The sequence below is a fragment of the Gobius niger genome, assembly GCF_951799975.1.
Source record: "Gobius niger genome assembly, chromosome: 11".
Classification (NCBI taxonomy): Eukaryota; Metazoa; Chordata; class Actinopteri; order Gobiiformes; family Gobiidae; genus Gobius; species Gobius niger.
In genome coordinates, this window is record NC_136862.1 from 29,393,694 (window position 1) to 29,411,920 (window position 18,227).

Sequence of the window (18,227 nt, forward strand, 5' to 3'; positions counted from 1 at the left end):
CGTGTTGCCTTTGGATTAGGGGTTGCTGTGCGTAACATTTCAGGGAGGTGAACCGTCCCCATAGGCTTTACCCACAGAGGTCCCGTCCGTATCCGTTTGTTTGTGAAACCTGCGGTGAGCCCCGTGTTTCTCTGGTCTGAATAAAGCCGCGAAAGCATCACATGCCGCCGAGGAAGGCTGACCGAGGGGGGCGCGCGGAGGGACAGGGGGGGGCAAGGGAAGGGTCTGGGACGTAGGAAGGTGCAGGTGAGAGCGGAGGGTGCGTTGCTGGTGCAGAGCAATGATGGCGCCAATGGCATTGAGTAAACTGGAGTTTTTTTTCTGGAAGCAAAGCCAACGAGAGGCACAGAGGCGGTTGTGTTTCCTTTACCATGAGACGCCGAAAGCCAGTGGACCCGCGTCACTCCTGGTGAAGATATAGGAATTTGCCTCACGGTCAAGAAAATGTTTTTTTTTTTTTTGGAGAGGTTTTCGACAAAAGGTGAAAACAGTTCTACGTAGACAATCATTTGCAGGCAGTGTAATAAACGTGGACATTTTTTCCTAAACATCTCGAGCCCACTTCTATATCTTTCAAGCGGCGCCAACGTCCGAATGCCTCTGCAGCGTTTGCGTTCGAGAAACCACGAGACTCCAGTTTACACAGCGACTGCCGTAGCATTTCTGACTTGTGTACGATTCACGGCGGAAGCAAAGTAAACGTAAAATCGGCTGCGAAAAAAAACAAACAAACAGGCTAACTGAAGAGGTCTACGTGTCAGAGCGCTTCTGTACAGGATCCTTGTAGAAGTGGAGGAGGAGCTGGACTGAGAGACACCGACGGGAGATGGTTTGAGAACAATCGGACCGGTATAGCTGCATTTCGCGGAAGCACAAAAGTCATCGAAATGTTCTGAAGTTCCGGCTGAAACTTATGAGAGGATCCAAAGTTATTTTCTTTAGCTTTTAGCCGTGTTGCCAGAGGTGTAGCACAAACAAATCTGGGTAACACATTTACAACACAAAATTGCTAAAGGAGACAAATCAAGCAAATTTGACTTTTTTTTGTTCTTGTTTTTTCAGCAAAAATATCTGGAGGAGGAAGGAAGTATGTTACGGTAATACTTATTTAAAAATATCTGGAGGAGGAAGGAAGTATGTTACGGTAATACTTATTTTTTCGTTTTTTTTGGCGGACTATGAGCATATTTAGCCCAGCCTAATAAAGTGAAGTCAAATGCAGGTCATTATGAATGTTATTTCCACAGCGGATTGTCCACTTGAAGTGAAAAACCGGCACTCTGAGCTAGTGGTTAGCATTAGCCTGAAGCTAACGTTAGATTTACAATTAGCATTCACGTGCATATTTTTCTTAAACCATTTTCCGTGTCCCTGTATCTTGCTTTGGTAGAAAAAACATCCGTAATTCAGCATTTGTTGAAGTAGTGATCGAGTAATGGGTGAAAAGAGTAATTTTTTTCCTCTTTTGTTTTGTTTCCCCCTCAAACATTCGCGGTCGCAAAGATGCTGTTCACTTTGGCAGTTTCTTCCTGGTTTCTTCTCCTGCTGAAGCGCTACGATCTGTCCTTCGTGGATTATATCGCGACATCGGAAAAAAAAAAAAAAACGAGAAAGCTGCATCATCCACTAGTGTATCGATTCTGTGCAGTGTCATTTATCAAGACGGGTCCAAAATAGTAAATTTAGCATTTGAAATTGTGTGTATTGCTGCATTCATTGCTGTATTCATGTGGCGTTTGTTTTCAGCCGAGAACTGATAGTAATTCCCACTGCTGCCTGCGGGGGGAGCTCCAGGCTACATCCTCACCAGTCCTGGCCTCTGGATTAGACCCACTGTCTAATTCCTACATAGATATTTAAAATCATAAAACGTACAGAACAGCATCAATGCTACACACACGAAGAAAGAAAAAAAACGTGCTTTCACTTTCATCGACGGCATGCTAGCAAATCGTTGTTGGCGCCGTGATGAACACACTTTGAGGCGATGGATTATAGGTTTAAAAAAAAAATGCTGAGGCCAATTTAGTGTTCCGTCTGTGCCACAATCAAAATCCAGGAAGATCCGGAACGTTTCAGCAGTAGAAGAGGAAACAACCAAACTGAACTACAGCCGACTTTGCATGTACTTTGCGCCCGACTAGACTTTCTTGTTGCTAACCCTAAACCTAAACACATCTTCCGTCATCACGCACCACCAGCTCAGCTCTCTCGGTCCAGCCCCTCTGCAAATTAAACCTTGTATTTCATCGTATACCGACAAAAAAAAGAAACCAGTCTACTACATTATCTACGAACTGGAAGAATAAGGAGAGGGCGTTGTAGCCACACTGTAGATATTTATACATATATAGAATAACCAGTTTGCTTCACTAAAGCTTGCGTTTGGAGCACACTACTGCCGAAGAGCTGCTACTGTGAAGGCCATGCATGTTTAGGCCCGGTCTATGATACGGTCTACTCATTCATACGCTACTGCCAACATGGTTATTATATTACCATCAGTACATTTCTCTGCCTGAGCCATTGGTTTATTTTCACGACTAGAAAAAATGACAATTCGGATGTGGTCGAATTCTCCAAGCGTTTTTGTTGTTGTTTGTTGTTGTTGAGCGAGTCGTTATTTTTCTAATAGTTAAAAGTTGTGGCCATTGGAGGAGAAGCCTGTAAGGAAAGGGAAAATGAACACGATGAATTTGGGTACGGTCGCCATATTGGGAAGGACAAGAGGACCGAAATATAAAAGTACTTAACTGTCCTGATCTTATGTGAACTCGGATGGACCTGCTTGGCCTCGAAACGGAGCTGTTTTTGACACGAAGAGCCAGATGCCTCGATTCTCAACTTTGTGAAATTAAATCTACCTGAATCGTGGAGGATTTTTGCACTTGAAATTATATAAGTGAATTGCAGTTTCTGAGCCTGGCCAGCCAGAACACACGCTTTTCCAAATCCTTACCAAGACGTGCATCTGGGATCAGGGGTGATTTCTTCAAATTCCCGATGGGCCTGATTGACAAGCGTATTTACCAATCAGAGAAAAGCCGGATATTACGCAAACGGAATATTTTGTAAACAAGGAAGATGGTGGTTTTATGAAGCATCGGGCAGTAGAGCTGAGACAAATGTGAACCATCTGTCGTTTTTGCCACAAATCTTAAGGATAAGGAGTCATGAGCAACTCGCGCTAGTGTTTTTTTCAATCGATGTACGTTTGGAACAAGATAGACGGTTTACTGATGCGACCCTCTTGGGATTGATGGATATTCTCAATCCTAAATTGTATTCAAGACGGTTGGTTTTCCAAGATGTACCTGGAAATAAACAGCCGTCATGCTTCAACAGACTCTTGACCTTCCCAAAATGGCTGCTCAGAAATTTACAAACCGATATACAACTTTGGGAAAAAAAAGGAAAGAAAAAGACTCTTATGTACAGTCAAAGCTCAAACCCGTCATTCATCCCGCGCTCGTCCTTCAGTGGCCACAGCTCGGCGACTGTAGAGGTGGTCGAGACGTTGCTGGGTTTTTGGAAACATTTCCCGCAGAACCTCGCGCTTCCTGACCGGCCCAGGATCATCTGGTATAAAACTAGTCTCTTTTACATGTACAACCCTGTGTTCCAGCTCTGCGCGGATATAGAGAGGCTTTGTCTAAATGCAGTTTTCCTATGCACTGTACAAGCGATAGTCCCGCTTCAATAGCAAGGCAAAGAAATGATCACCTCAGCAAGTTCAAATGGCTAAGTTCAGAATACCGATGCATGGGTTCATGTTTATTTTAGATTGTAAACTCTTAAAGTCAAGGTATTTCCGAATGAAATTTACTTGCTGCGGATAATATTTTTTTTGCCACGATATCAAAGGGACTATCCATTCAACTATTTACTTCCAATCCACCTGAATCACCACGGATGGAGCTGTTTGTTTTCGATGATGCTCCTGTTCTTTGGCGGTCGCTTCAGAACACGAGCCCGAAGCTTCCATCTTTAGAAAAGAAAACGACAAAGGAAGTAGATTGGACGTGCGACCATCAGACCTGGGTCAAACTACCTTTAAATACGTGGGATTCAAAGTAAACTTGAAACATTCATTCATTTGTATGACCAAAAAAGTGAGTTTGGAGTAGCAGACGGGAGTCACCGGACAGTTACTTCCTTGTTCTTCCCAAAACCCGTTGAGCTTCATCAGATTTAGGCCGAAATAGAAAATACTTAACCAATATCCTCTCATTACTTATGTGAGAAAGAATATTAACCACAACCAAGAACAAAAACATTGAGTTGAAAATAAAATTTATTTAGTTTAACTTATTTACAGCGAGTACAGGCTTCAGTCCATGTGGTCTTGATCCCGCCTACTTCTCCAAATGAGGAAGTCCGTTCATCAATTTTAGGTATCATTCATAAGCAATGTTTTTTTTTTTAGAGAATAAAAATCCAATTTGACCTTCAAAACTGTAGTTGGTAACACTTTAATAACCACACACTATTAAAACATTTTGTAACACATTCCCCAATTATTTATAACATTTCAGATTTCAGATTTTAAAAGGATGTAAATAGGGATGCACCGATACAGTGTTGGCTCAGTACCATGCGCTTGTACTTGAACTCATTAATGTGGTATTAATTGATGCCACTTGACAAATACAATACTCCACATTAGGGCTGCAACTAACGATTATTTTGTAATCGATTAATCTATCGATTATTTTTACGATTAATCGGTTAATCGCTTGGCTGTGAATGATGTAGGAAAATTTTATTTTTTCAATTTTTTTATCACATTATAGCTTAGGTGGCGCTGTTTGAAGATGTGTTGATGGAGTAAACTAAAGGGAAATGTTTTTTGAAGGCTCTATTAATGAAATTTACAATGTACAACACACTACAGACCCTAAATATAAAATCAAAGTAGGTTTTCATCAAAAATACGACACTTTTTATGTCATTTTTGCTCCATTTTAGTCTGTGTGAACCAGAAAACGATGAATCGATTACTAAAATAGTTGACTATTTCAATAACCGATTAGTAGTCGATTAATCGATTAGTCGTTTCAGCCCTGCTCCACATACACCTGATTTTATTACAGACTGCACTCCCTAAATCAGAGTCGGCTAAACCAGGGCTAAATGTTGTCTTCATTGTACCACAGCGCTGGGTCTGCCATGTTTACATGACGAGCAGCCTAATGTTGCTAACTAGCTGCTAACAGGTCAGGCGATTCTTTATCCATGCTGTCGGACTTAATGCATCTGTTAAACAAATCCAGCGACTAAAAAGTGCTCAGGACGGGGTTTAAAAAGAGTTATACATAAACATACATAACATGTCCACATTGAGCAACATTTAGCTGCACATCCTGGAGGAAAAATAACCAAAATGCTATCTTAGCAAGTTAGCATGAGCCACAAGGTGGACGTCTTAATAAATCAACAGTGTGAGGCCCAGGAAATAAATCCCATCCCATCTGTTATGAACGAGTCAGTCTATGTTTTACGTATGCTCGAAGAAAATGCCTTGTACTAGTATCAGTATTCAGTAAAAAGTGCTATCGGTGCATCCCTGTATAAAGCGCAGTTACACTAAACACCAGCAGAGGGTGCACTTCTTCCTCCTGTGCATTCTGGACTTTAAACCACAGACAATATTTATTAATTTAGGTGCAAAACTGATATATCACAAATACTTCTGTGTCATTTACGCATCATTTCGTAAGGCGTATTGAGTTGCCTTGTGTACAAAATGCGCGGTATAAATAAAGTTGCCTTACAGTATATAATCGGTTATCAAATGCTTAATAATGTGTAGTTATATCCCAGCGTTCCCCAAAAGTGACATAAATACTCCATTGCTACTTTCAGTTCCCAGGGCTGATGGTCACGTGGTCGTACTGAGAGAAGGAGCATGCTCAGTAGTAATAGTTTCCGTACACGTCACTCGTTAAATCCTTTCACTTTTATGTCTATGATAAAATATGTTCTTATATAGGCTTCTAACCCTCACGTCGCTTACCTTTATACAGTTGTTTTTTATTCATTTTTTTTTTTTTTTTTAATACTTCCTCTCGTTAAAAGAAAGTCTGAAATGCCCTGAGATTCACCATGGACTGCTTTAGGTACAAAATACATCATCAACACAAAGTTATTAAAAAAAAAAACGAAACCAAAAATGTACAAAGAACGGAAAAGCGCAGGCCTCTGGAGCTGATTATTACATTGTCATCATTCATAGAGAAAGCCGCTGCGAAAAAAAAAAAAAAAAAAAACATATCTACAATAGTTAAAATGATCAGAATACTAATAGGAGTTCTTTTATTAACTTATCAGGCAAAATGAAGATATTTCCAGAGTCGTTTCAAAGCCGGGTTTATGTAAGTGTTCAAGAACCTCACACCGACTATAGATACAGACGGCATCTCGTCATAGAAGGGGGCGTGGCTTCGCCGAGGGGGAAAATAGAATCTTTTGGGAAACACACTTTTTCACTCTTTTTAGCCATTTTTTGGTGGAATATGAACTTATTTATCACATACAAATAAAGTCAAATGTAAATCAGGCCCATATGGATATTTTGTCGCAACAGATTGTTCAGTAGAAGTGAAAAAACGGCAGTTGTAGCTCGCGCTAGCTAACCGTTAGCATGAGCCCGATGCTAACATGTAGCATGAAGTTAGCATTCTCCGTTATTCATGTATTAATGGGCTGTTGAACCACTTTGCTCCTCTCCATGTCTTTGTATCATTATTTAGTAGAAACTATATTCATAATTCAGCGTTTGTTAAAGTAGTTTTTGAATAATTAGAGAAAATATACATGTTTTCAAAATTGTTTTCCCCCTTAACCGTTTTCAAAAATGACCATATATGGGCAATTCCAGAGATGCCGTCTGTATCTATAGTGGATAATTAAGCATATAGATGTTTTATTCGAATACAAGCCTGTATTGTTGCCCTGACAGGTGAATTTTATAACTACGGCCATATTGGGGTGGTTTAGAAATTCCCCTGGAAGTTTTTTTTTTTTTGGTGTGAAACGTCTCAAATCAAATAATCTACTGAATTCTGTTTAACTATTGTAGTTCTTTTTTTTTTTTTTTTTTTTGCAGAGAGAAGTGAAACAGAAGAGATCATCCAGAGTCTAAACAACAGGCTGGGGACGGCGGCCATGTTGGTGTGGTGTTTACTTCCAAAAGATTTGAATCATTTTCCCTCAGAATCGAAAATAATTGGACATGGTTTGTAAAAAGTTCTACATTTAGGTGATCGAAAGTTGGTAATGTAACACCATTTCTCTAAAGATGAGCATGTCCGCTGTGTTTTCTCTACTAATAAGGATCTGCGTGACTTCTAATATAACGAATAAGAACTTCGAAGTGCATCCACCAACATAGCCTGTTGTCCCCAAACCCGCTCTAGCTAAACTCCGCTACCTCCAAGTCTGTTTCCGCCAATCGTCGACCGGGCAGAGACGTCGAAAAAGAGAGCAGCAGCTTCAAAAAACGTGTGAGTGGCTTTGTTTTTTTTTTTTCTCCTTTTGATTTTAAAAACGCTGCTGGAACGTCCTCATTTCAGATTTCAGGCACTAGGAGCAGTTCTTTAAGGTGACGGGGGAGCCGGTCCAGTGGCCGCTCATTCAGTGTGTGATTGTTTTCCCGAGTCCGATTGATCCTACGACTGATTGGTTTCTGATTGGAAAATGATTGTTAAGTCCGTTGATTTCGCCGATGTTTTTTTCGACTTTGTTTTGGGAGGAACGGGGCACAGGGGGCGAACGAGAGAAGGCACAATTTCTACAAGAAGATGAAAAACGAGAGAATAGCTGTAGTCGTTGAAAGGGTTATTGACTGATACTACCATGTGGGAAAATGTCTCCGTTTTGTCGTAAGCCGGGTCGGGGGAGTTGTGACTTTACTTCTAACCACATTCTTTTTTTTTCTCTTTTTTTTTGTACAAACGGAACTGGAAACGTTTGGAACCGAATGAACCAAACCTCCGAAGCCCGACCCCAGCTGAGTAGATATATGCAGAAGTGCTTCCAGTTTGGAAACGATAGCGTGTTGTGCTTTTTTTTTTTCCTCCCCTCGAAACCGACGGTCCCAAAAAAAATTGGGGCGTTCGAGCCGTCTCGGCGAAAAAAAAACGCTTGTACGGTGAAAAGTGGACACCCTGAAAGCGGTTTGAGTGATGTGACAAAAGCGTAATGCCCCAAATTATGGTTTAGAAACTGGGGGGGGAAAAAAAGCCAGGTTTTGACAGAGAAAAAGCAAAAACTTCAAAGTAAACGTAATGTTTGTTTTCCTATGTCTTGAACTGAACTACGCTGGAGTAGCTGTTGATGGGCTACATTCAAAATTCCCCCAAAACAAAGCAGTTTTTTTTGTTTTTTTTTGTATATCCGCAAAAGATTTTGGTTGAAGAAAAAGCGTCCGGGGCACAGATGGAGAAAACCAGTGATTTTTTTTTTTTAAATTTTCATTCTTAACATTTCATTTGTAGAAGTCTTTCAGTTGTTACGAGGCCAGGACGCTCCTCCTCAGCATCTCCTCGCTCGCTGAATGCAAAAGGCGAAGTTTGCGAGACCGCGCGTCGCTCTCGCTCTGCTCCCCGTCCGAGTAGTATCCGTCGGCGTCGTCCAGGACGGAGGAGTCGTCTTTAGGCAATTTCGTGTTGGAGTCCGTGCTCGCGTTGCTGCTCGGGTGGTGGCCGTCGTGGTGGTTCCTCGACGACTTGGACTTGCCCTGCCGGGACAAGCGCATCCGGATGGGGCTGGGGGAGGAGGTGAATCCGCAACGGACGCTGTCCCATTGCCCGCGCTCTTCCGAAATGTGGCAGGAATCCATTTTGGAGACGGGAGGCTGCGGCGAGTGATTGGAGCCTCCGGATTTTTGGTAGTGGTGGAAGTTGTGGGGCCTGGTCGACGAGGACCTCCGGGGCCTGGGTTTGTCGTCGGCGGGGACCGAGATGGACCAGAGGGAGGAAGGCCCCGTGGATGGGCTGGTCCCGGCCGAGGACAGCGGGGTGTGGGCGGGTGAGGACAGGGAGCGGGAGGGCTTGTGGTGGTGGTGGTCAGAGCCCCGTGATTTTCTACCGATCTGGGGGGTCTTCCAGGCGGAGGTCTCCATCATGAGGTTGAGCAGGCTCTCCTCGCCCTGCAGAAGCTGTGGAGACAGGACAGGGGTAAATGAGGAGCAACTTTATTCAATGGTACTTTCCAAAACCTCAGAATGACATAATTCCTCCCTTACGAAATCCGTGCTTGGTCAACGTTGAGTCGAGTTAAGCAAACGAGAGAGAAAGGCTGCGAGCTGGGACATAAACCATCTTAAACCCCAAAGCAGCAGCAGCAGATTCAGTAGTAGAACTCTCAGTGACAGACGTATGTTATTTCAGTCCTATTGGTGTAAAAAGGCTTTCCCAGTTCAATTGTATTTATTTTTGGCTGAGACTAGGGCTGTTTGTTTGTTTTTGTTTGTTTGTTGTTTGTATACTTTATTGTCCCCGTAGGGAAATTTGTCCTCTGCATTTAACCCATCCTTCGATGCCACTGGGGCAACCCGTAAGGAGCAGTGGTCGACGGCCGTGCCGCGCCCGGGGACCCATGGGCTGGGCAGTTAATCGAATTTCAATCTAATCGTGATTTTAATAAAGGTCGATCACGATAATTGCATGGTGCAAAAAAACGCCTGTCAGGTCAATCCCAGGGAAACACTCGGCCAAAACAAACAGGAAGCACAGGATGGCACATGCGGCAGCCAGAGGAGAGGACCTGGTGATTTTACGTGTAACATCAAAGTTGCGCTAACTCGTCTAATGGGCAAAACAGAAACACGCGAGGAGCCTCAGAGGACCAGGAGCCTCAGAGGACCAGGAGCCTCAGAGGACCAGGAGCCTCAGAGGACCAGGAGCCTCAGAGGACCAGGAGCCTCAGAGGACCAGGAGCCTCAGAGGACCAGGAGCCTCAGAGGACCAGGACACGCTTATGGGGATGCAGAGTTTAAGAGGAAAACTATCGATCGCTATTTGGAGCATGTGGATTTGTTCTGAGGCGGTGGATTAGCTGGAATTCTAACAGTGAATTGTAAGTTTGATCGTCGTTACTCATTTCTTTTTGTACATAATAAGTTGTTAGCGCTTCACTCTGAGAAGTCGTGGTCTTTTGAGGCCACGCACACAAACATGCGCGTGTTGTCGGCTTCTGACATTCTTCAAACATTTGCGTCTCCTTTGCAGATGCTTGTGTGTTGTTGTGAGGGGATGCTGTACTGTGAGGCTAGAAGTGTAGAGCTTGTTTTTGCTGCTGAGCTAGCTGCAGTTAAGCACATAAGATACCTCGTTTTCTACTATTTAACTGGTTGCACATTTTCCTGTCTGTTTTTGCACACACTGAGTGATCTTCTTGAATGCCGACTGTAACAAGTGAAATTCTCCATTGTGAGATCAATAAAGGATTTTCTTATCTTTTAGTTTTTAGTTAGTTTTTTTTTTCTTTTAAAGAAAAAAATCGAATCGGAAATCGAGATCGATCAACATGGGGAGAATAATCGTGATTATTTTTTTTCGTCTCAGCCCTAGCTGAGACGCAACCGGAACTCACATGGCTACTTGATATGCGAAAAATGCAAAAGACGTTTTAGCTCAGTGACAGATTCTACCAGAGTCTGGCTCTGAAGGCGACATGGAACTACGTTAGCAATAGCCGCGTTAGCATTTGCCTATTTATTTATTATTGATTTAAGGCAATAACTGTACTACGAGATGGTATGGCCTTATAGCATGACTCAATATGATATATTAAGATGCTTTTAGTTTGCCCTGTCACGGATATATTTCTACAGTTCCGACTCATTTAGTTTTAGTTTAGTTTCACACATACAATCAGGAAATTCAACTTATAAACCATCAAGCAATGCTACATTGTGCAAATGGACACACAAAAAGCTACAAGCTAATCCATAACCCACCACCCTGGGCAAAGATACTTAGCATATGAACAAGCAAGAATGGCTCAAATAAAACTAGTTCCCGCTGACATCTTCCAAAAGGTGAAGGTGAACAATATCACCACAAAACAGATTTACAATGATGTTTGACCTCATATGTATTTCTGAAATGAGGAATTAGGCGGTGTCCGAATGTCCTCACTATTCCCTACACAATGGACTATACTGGGCAGGTCATCTTGTAGTGGTGTCCGAATGTCCAGGAGGAAAAAACTGCGCTGAAAACTCCCCACAATGCATTTCTGAAATGCTGTGTGCAGCGATGGCCACGAGACTACCCTCAATATAGACCACAATGCATTGCAAGAGAACAGTCAGTGACAGGTCTTTGAACACAACACGAATGAATGAAAACAGCTGCTTTAATCACTTTGGGCACTAAACCACTTAAAATATCCCAATATCCCATTACGATGAAAGGTCCTTAAAGTTATTGTGCTCATACCTTCAGCTTGATCTGCTAAATGATCGATAGCGTTCCCCTTTCAGGCAAAAAGGCACTAATCCAAGCCATTTTCATTCATGTCATATTTATGTTAAATAAAAGTGATCTGATTAATATTTTTCTGCTCCATTACTGTTTAGTGAACTATAGTAGATGTATGCATGCTGCAGTACAGAACCCAAACATGACCTGCGGCGAGGAGAAGCTAATGACCTGCATATCCGAATCGCCAACAGAAGGAGTGCACTGTATATACTCTACTATACAGTTCGACACTACGTATATAGTAAATGGACATTCGGACACAGCTTTTAAGAAGGCAGTGTTGCATAGAGCTGCATCAGTGTGGAATCATCTGCCCATCAGCATGGAGGAGATGTTTAAAAAGAAGTTCAAAACATTTATCCACGAAGGACATTATAAAAGGACATTATCAAATATTAAAGATAAAAGAACTTGGCAAAGTCGAGTTTGCTATGTTTAAATTGTATATGTGTTCACAGGGTTTCTATACAGGTGGCAGCAAGGCAAAAAAGAAATGCTTTTTACTGCCTAAATACTATATTTTCAATGCCACAAGTGCAAAAAATCTGGGTACATTTCCTTTGTAAACATCCAATCAAACAGTGTAATGGGGAAATTTCGATATTAGAAACCAAACCGGACACGACGGGCAACAGCGGGGATCAGTACTTGTACTTCACGTGAGAGGATAAACGGCAGTACCGGCTGAGCTACTGTTGTTAGCACACTTTTGTTCGAAGCTTACGAGCACCGGGCCACTGTTCCCGACTAAAATGCGTCACCATTTCCCCAAAAAAGAATCCGGACGTTTCTCGCATCGGGTTTCTGTATCAACACGTATTCAGTGAAAAGTTTCCTGGTTCCTGTTTTGTTTCCCCAATAACAATGGGTTTCAGTGTCCCGCTGAGAGGACTGTGCCAATCAATACAAATCCCGGCACATTTCTCCAAAATACTCCGCTGTGTTTGTTCAAGCATCAAAAGCACGGGGAAACTACTGTGCCCCCCTGTGATCCCATCGCTCTGATCGAGTCCGTGGTGATCTTGGTACGTTTGGATTGGAGTTTGGAGACTTTCTGTCTCCAAAAGTCAAACTACTGACGTCCTACAGCTGCTGGAGTCGCCCTTCCCTTTGTCTTATACGTCCTATCATGCAAAATTAACTTTAACCTTGTTACAATGTTGCCTCGTCAAAAACATACCTGGAGCAGTAACTGGCCTCATTCACCCAGTTTAGAGTAATCCTGCTCACTTTGGTCACTTCTGCTTTTACATCTGTATTTCTTAGACTTAATTGTGTCTTAAAGGGACTATGAAATGTTCCTCTGCACTTTTTAAATGGCAAATAGTCTTGTTAACAGAAAGCCAAAGCTTGTTTTATAACATGTCATTCTCACTACAGCCTGTAGAGGGGGCTCCAGGCCAAATCAACTAGTCATGAAGACATTGTTTCAAAATTTATAACAGAAATACCAGCCTGGAGGAGCCCACAAGGATGCCTTTAAACCTCTGTTAAGTCCAAACGTGTCTTAACCTTGATGTATAGAATGTGTGCCGTTACCTGGTCGGACAGCAGGGTGGCGCTCTTGTCGCGGTGCTGCCCCCCGAGCGCCCATTGGCTCAGCATGTGGTCCGCTGTGATCTGCACGGATTGGGCCAACCAGCTGTCGAACAGGGAGTTCTCCAACGGGAACGACTTGGACAAACCTGCAACACAGAAGGGAGTCCAAACATTATGAAGGAAAAAGCAAACATTTACAATTACTGGACAACAATCATATTATAATGTCTTTTTTCCTTTCATTTTCATTGTTGTTACAGGTTAGAATAGCGATATAAGACAAAGAGTGTTAGCTTTTTGTCTCACTATCTTACACTGGGGGTTTGGAAAATGCGATATTGGTCAAAAACAGCAGAAACAAAAATGTCCAGTCGTTTTATTTCCTGATTTTCAGCTCTTTCAATATAGCTACAAAAAAATCTCTGGGCCTTGAGGTGAACACTGGACAAATAAAAAGAGCTTATGAAATCATTCCGAAGTGCCAAGCCACGAGTGAAAAGGAGCAGCGAAAAGACAGCTATGAAGGTAAGCTAACGTGGCTAACGTTATGCTAACAGAAGCTAATACTATACTATCGACTGTCTCTCTCTCCTCTGGTAAAACAGACAGAATCAGCACGGCTCACTTTGGCAAAAAAGTGAGCCGTACGATCATGACGTATGCGGACAGTTAGCAAGTCGGCGTTCACTTTTCAGCGTTCGTTAGCCTGCTCAATGTATTTTTTCCCCCAGATCCGTTACTTTTGGTCATCAGACAATACAAAGTAGGAACGATCCATATGTTTTCAGTTGATGTCCACCCATTGACCACATTTAGGTGAGGTCAAAGCCTAGAGTTAGAAATCATTAGCGATTAAAAGTGGCCTCTGAGCTAAATGCTAAATCATATTCTGTTAAAAGGCCCTACACCTAATTTTCCTAACACTCTCTACAACAACTCTACCCATGGAAGAATGTGACATATTCTAAAATCTATATATTTCTTTGCCTCTAAGCCCTGCCCGCTCCCCCCGTCTCCCGTCTGCTCCTGATCGGTCTCGGTGAGTAGGAGGCAGCAGACAACGCTCCTGCTTGCGAGAGCTGCAGTGTAATTTGGAGATTTTCATGGCTTCTTTCCTGTCAGCGTGGACTGTGGAAACGCTGCCAAAGAAGCGCATACGTCTCTGCGGCGCTCGAGTCTGTTTTTAAACCAAAGGAAAAAGGGGAGAGCGAGGGAGAGTGCCAGAGAGAGTTCACAAAATTTTGATGCTGCATTTCTTTATGTTCGATTCTTCGCGCTGTCAGTTCCTGGCATTTACTGGTAATTGGGGTATATTTAGAAATGGGATCTCTGCTTATGCCTTTGGAGGGGAGCAGACGTTAAGAATGTACAAAAATAAGCCGCAAAAAATATTGGAAAATACCACGCTTCTGTTCTTTGTGCGTGCAGTGCCTCTTTGGCATTGCGATTTCAGCGTCTCGAGTGAATACCGCACGACTTTGGCCACTTGAGATGAGAGATCACTCACTGTGGGGGAAATCTGTTGTTGCAGCAGGTCGCAGGTCACACACTGACACAAGAACACAGATTACAAAGAGAAGAGTCCGACCAAAGACGAGTTGCCATTTCAGAATCTTCATTGCAGAGTGAGCCATCCTCATTCTGTGACTAATGTACTATCGATGTCAGGCATGTCGTCAACAAGCACTGGCAGAATCAGAAGGAACAGAACCCAGGTACGAACGAAGATCCACAACGGTGTTACAAATACCCTCATGCTGTCCAGAGCCTGAAAATCACCACCACGGACTTTGTTTGTGGCAATCACAGTGGCATCTTTGAACCACCGCACAGTAGTGATGGTCAGGAAAGTTTTTGTTTTTCATGGACCACTTTAATTCTGTCTGAAAATATGCTTGAAAGTTTTCTAAAACGAGCAACAATCAGCAGAAATGAATGTCTGGCATGTCTCATTCTACTCTTTCTCTCCCTCCTGAGCATGGGGCAGGAGAGGGGCAGACGGGTCAAAGAGCAGAGGTAACGCAGACTCACGCATAGAGACACACACCGTGAAAACAGACTCGTAAAGCGCAATACAAGTGCTGCTGAGTGTTTTTAAATGCCTAAATTCACTGGCACCTAAGTATTTGTCAGAACTGCTGCAGCTCTACTGTCCTTCCAGAGCTCTGAGGTCTGCTGACCAGCTCCTTTTGTCTGTTCCTAAATCCAAGCGTGTATCCAGAGGTGACCGAGCCTTCTCAGTGGCCCCTGAACTTTGGAACAGCCTCCTCTACATGTGCGCTCGGCTCAGTCTGTAGAGGAGATTAAAAGAAATTAAAAACTCATCTTTTTGCTTTGGCCTTCGGTTCCATGTAGACCAGACACAGTTTGTGCCTTTATATATGACCTGTGTTTAAGTTTTATTGTGTTTATTGTACATATAGTTACTGTTCTTGTCCAGCACTTTGGTCGACTATGGTTGTTTTTAAATGTGCTTTATAAATAAAATTGACATTGACATTGACATTGACATTGACAAGTCAGCCAAGAATTGAAGAATTGATCAGTTTGAGGTTCAACACTATGAAAGAGATCATCTGTGTACCGGAAAACAACCTGAATGACCAGGTTAGTCCATCAATGGATTGATTCTTCTTTCCTGACGACATATTCCAACATGACGATGCTTCGGGATTCATCGGGCTCACGTTGTGAAAGAGTGATTCGAGGAGCATGAGGCGTTATGTTCGCACATGGATCGGCCGCCACAGAGTCCTGACCTTAACCCCCATTGAAAATCTTTGGGATGTGCTGGAGAAGGCTTTGTGCAGTGGCCACACTCTCCCTTCGTCAATACAAGATCAATGTTTTGACATGGCGGAAGCTTATTGAAACAATGCCACAGCGAAGGCAGCGTATTCCAACCAAATATGAAATGTTAATATTAGATTTTGCCGAAGAAACTCAAGTCATTAGAAGATGACTTGAAGCTTTGTACTATAGATGACTTGACTTTTCCAGCGAGCCTTGAGGGGAAAGGGCGGGAGAGCGACCCCTGGACTAGCTACATACATATGTGTAAATACTTGTTTGTACTTTATTTTCTTTAATGCTGTCTGATGGTAAAATATTTCTTGAGGGGAAACTGTGGCAAAGGGTCTGTTTAAAAATCGAAATACTCCCCTCCACACATCTCTCCTTCTCTCTCACTTTTTTGGGGGTCTGAAGCGATAATTAAACTAAAACTATTACTAGGTGCAACATTTTGGTGTTTTTTGTTTGGATACTGTGCAAAAATACTACATAGTCGATAACGGAATACTTGCTCCAGCCCCGCTTTGCAGGCATTCCGATAAGAATAGCCTCATGAAGCGTGTTTTCCCCAATCCTAGAGCCTTCTTTTCCATGTCCTTTGCTCGTCTTTGCTGCAGCCTCCTTGTTCACGCTTCTGTAATGATCTTCCGCGGAGGACAGCAGGCGGTGCTGTTTGGATGCGTTTAACACCAGCTCGCAGCCCGAACACACACGCGAGCAGAAGCACACACGAAATACACGACGAGTGCACACTCTCACACCGTTTCCATGACGCAGCAGGACTGAAGCCGAGGGAGGGAGGGAGGGGGGGAGGGCAGGTGACGAAGGAAAAACTGGAGACGAGCCGTGAAGTGAGGCAGAGAGAAATAAATAGCTCCAGACTGCTGCAAAGAAGTAGATAAATACATAAGGAATTTACTGCAGCGAAAGGGGCGACAGAGCAGGCGTCCGTTATAAGAGCTTCAGGAAAAATACAACAGTGGCATAGTGGGTTTTCTGTCAGCCCATCAACATATAGAGTCGCCCGTTTGCTATTTGAGCATCGCTGTGAGCATGCTCTTGTTGTACCCTTAGGCAAGGCAGTTCACCACCTAAACAAACTGACCCGTCAAGTCATGTATGTTGATTGAGCATCTGAGCATCTCAATTCCCCTAATCTGCAATTAGCAGATCAGATTGCAAAAGCCACAAAAGGGTCCTGTTGGCCAGTGTATGGTAAAGACTACTTCCTGTCCACATTTTAAAGGTTCACAATGTAACTTTTTATTCGATAGTGATGCGTATTTGATCTTTCAGTGACCCAGCGGTGGCTTGAGTGGTTTGCATATCTTGGTTCTAGGTTAGGGTTTACTTTATTGTCCTCGTAGGGAAATTTGTCCTCTGCATCTGACCCATCCTTCGATGCCACTGGGGCGACCCATAAGGAGCAGTGGGCGACAGCAGTGCCGGCCCGGGGACCCATCTACGCAGACACGAGGAGAACATGCAAAGTTCACACAGAAAAGCCCCGTCCAGGTGGGAATCAAACCCGGGACAAGCACAAGCGCTAACCGCTGTGCCACCAAGCCGCCTAACCGTATCGCCTATACTTACCATCCCGGTGTTCTGTAGGATACTTTGTATTTAGTTACAGAGTAACGGAATACTATATTTTGTAATGCATTCTGTTACTTTGTCTGATCCGAGAATCGTATTCTGAATACTTATTATGCAAATAAATGAGAAAGTATTCCATTTATGAACAAATACGGCACAAATATAGACTACACTTATTGGAACATGCTACGGCTCGTTTGAAAGGTGAGACTCTAAGCTCTAGGTGAAAACAATTTAATTCTTCGTGCCTCGGTTCCTGATAAATCTAAGCTAAACAGAGGCTAATTTTGATCAAAATCACAGATTTTTTTCTAGAGATATTTCGTGTTTTATGAAACACTCTCCTTTCTGATTAACTCCTCTCTCCTCCTCTCTCCTCTCTGGACGGGCAGTAATATTGTGGGAAGAGGCAAATGCCTAAATATCTCCGTTTCAAGTCAGTTTACAACGACAACATTGTTGACACGTTTTGAAACAGCCTGGTTCTCGGATTGAAGACTTTAACAGGATGTTTCTCAGCCGTCCTTGGATCGATTTTAAACATTTAAAAACTTGTTAAAATCTCAACTGTTTTGATCTTTCCATGGGAAGCCGCTCTGCTTTGTCAAACGCATTCCCTCAACGCAGAGTGAGGCAGAGAAGTGTCGCGTTTACAGCTGCAACACCACGTCCTCTCGGACTAAAAAAGAAAAGAAAGGCAATAATATAATACGAAATATCCAGATCGTGACTTTTATTTACAAGTTTTTGATCGTCATTTCACTTCTGTTCATCACAGAGCTACCAAAATCTCACACATGGTGTATT

General features: G+C 42.9%; 1 protein-coding gene across 1 annotated transcript in view; it reads right to left on the reverse strand.

Moving 5' to 3' along the window:
* Window positions 1-8,266: 8,266 nt before the first annotated feature.
* Window positions 8,267-18,227, reverse strand: part of jade2 (jade family PHD finger 2) — a 350,732-nt gene continuing 340,771 nt past the window's right edge. The window contains exons 14-15 of the mRNA XM_079566323.1: window positions 13,032-13,177; window positions 8,267-9,160 (exon numbers count right to left, since the gene is read on the reverse strand). Of these exons, the coding sequence (XP_079422449.1) occupies window positions 8,513-9,160; window positions 13,032-13,177 (794 nt within the window). The 3' untranslated portion in view covers window positions 8,267-8,512. The remainder of the gene's footprint in view (window positions 9,161-13,031; window positions 13,178-18,227) is intronic.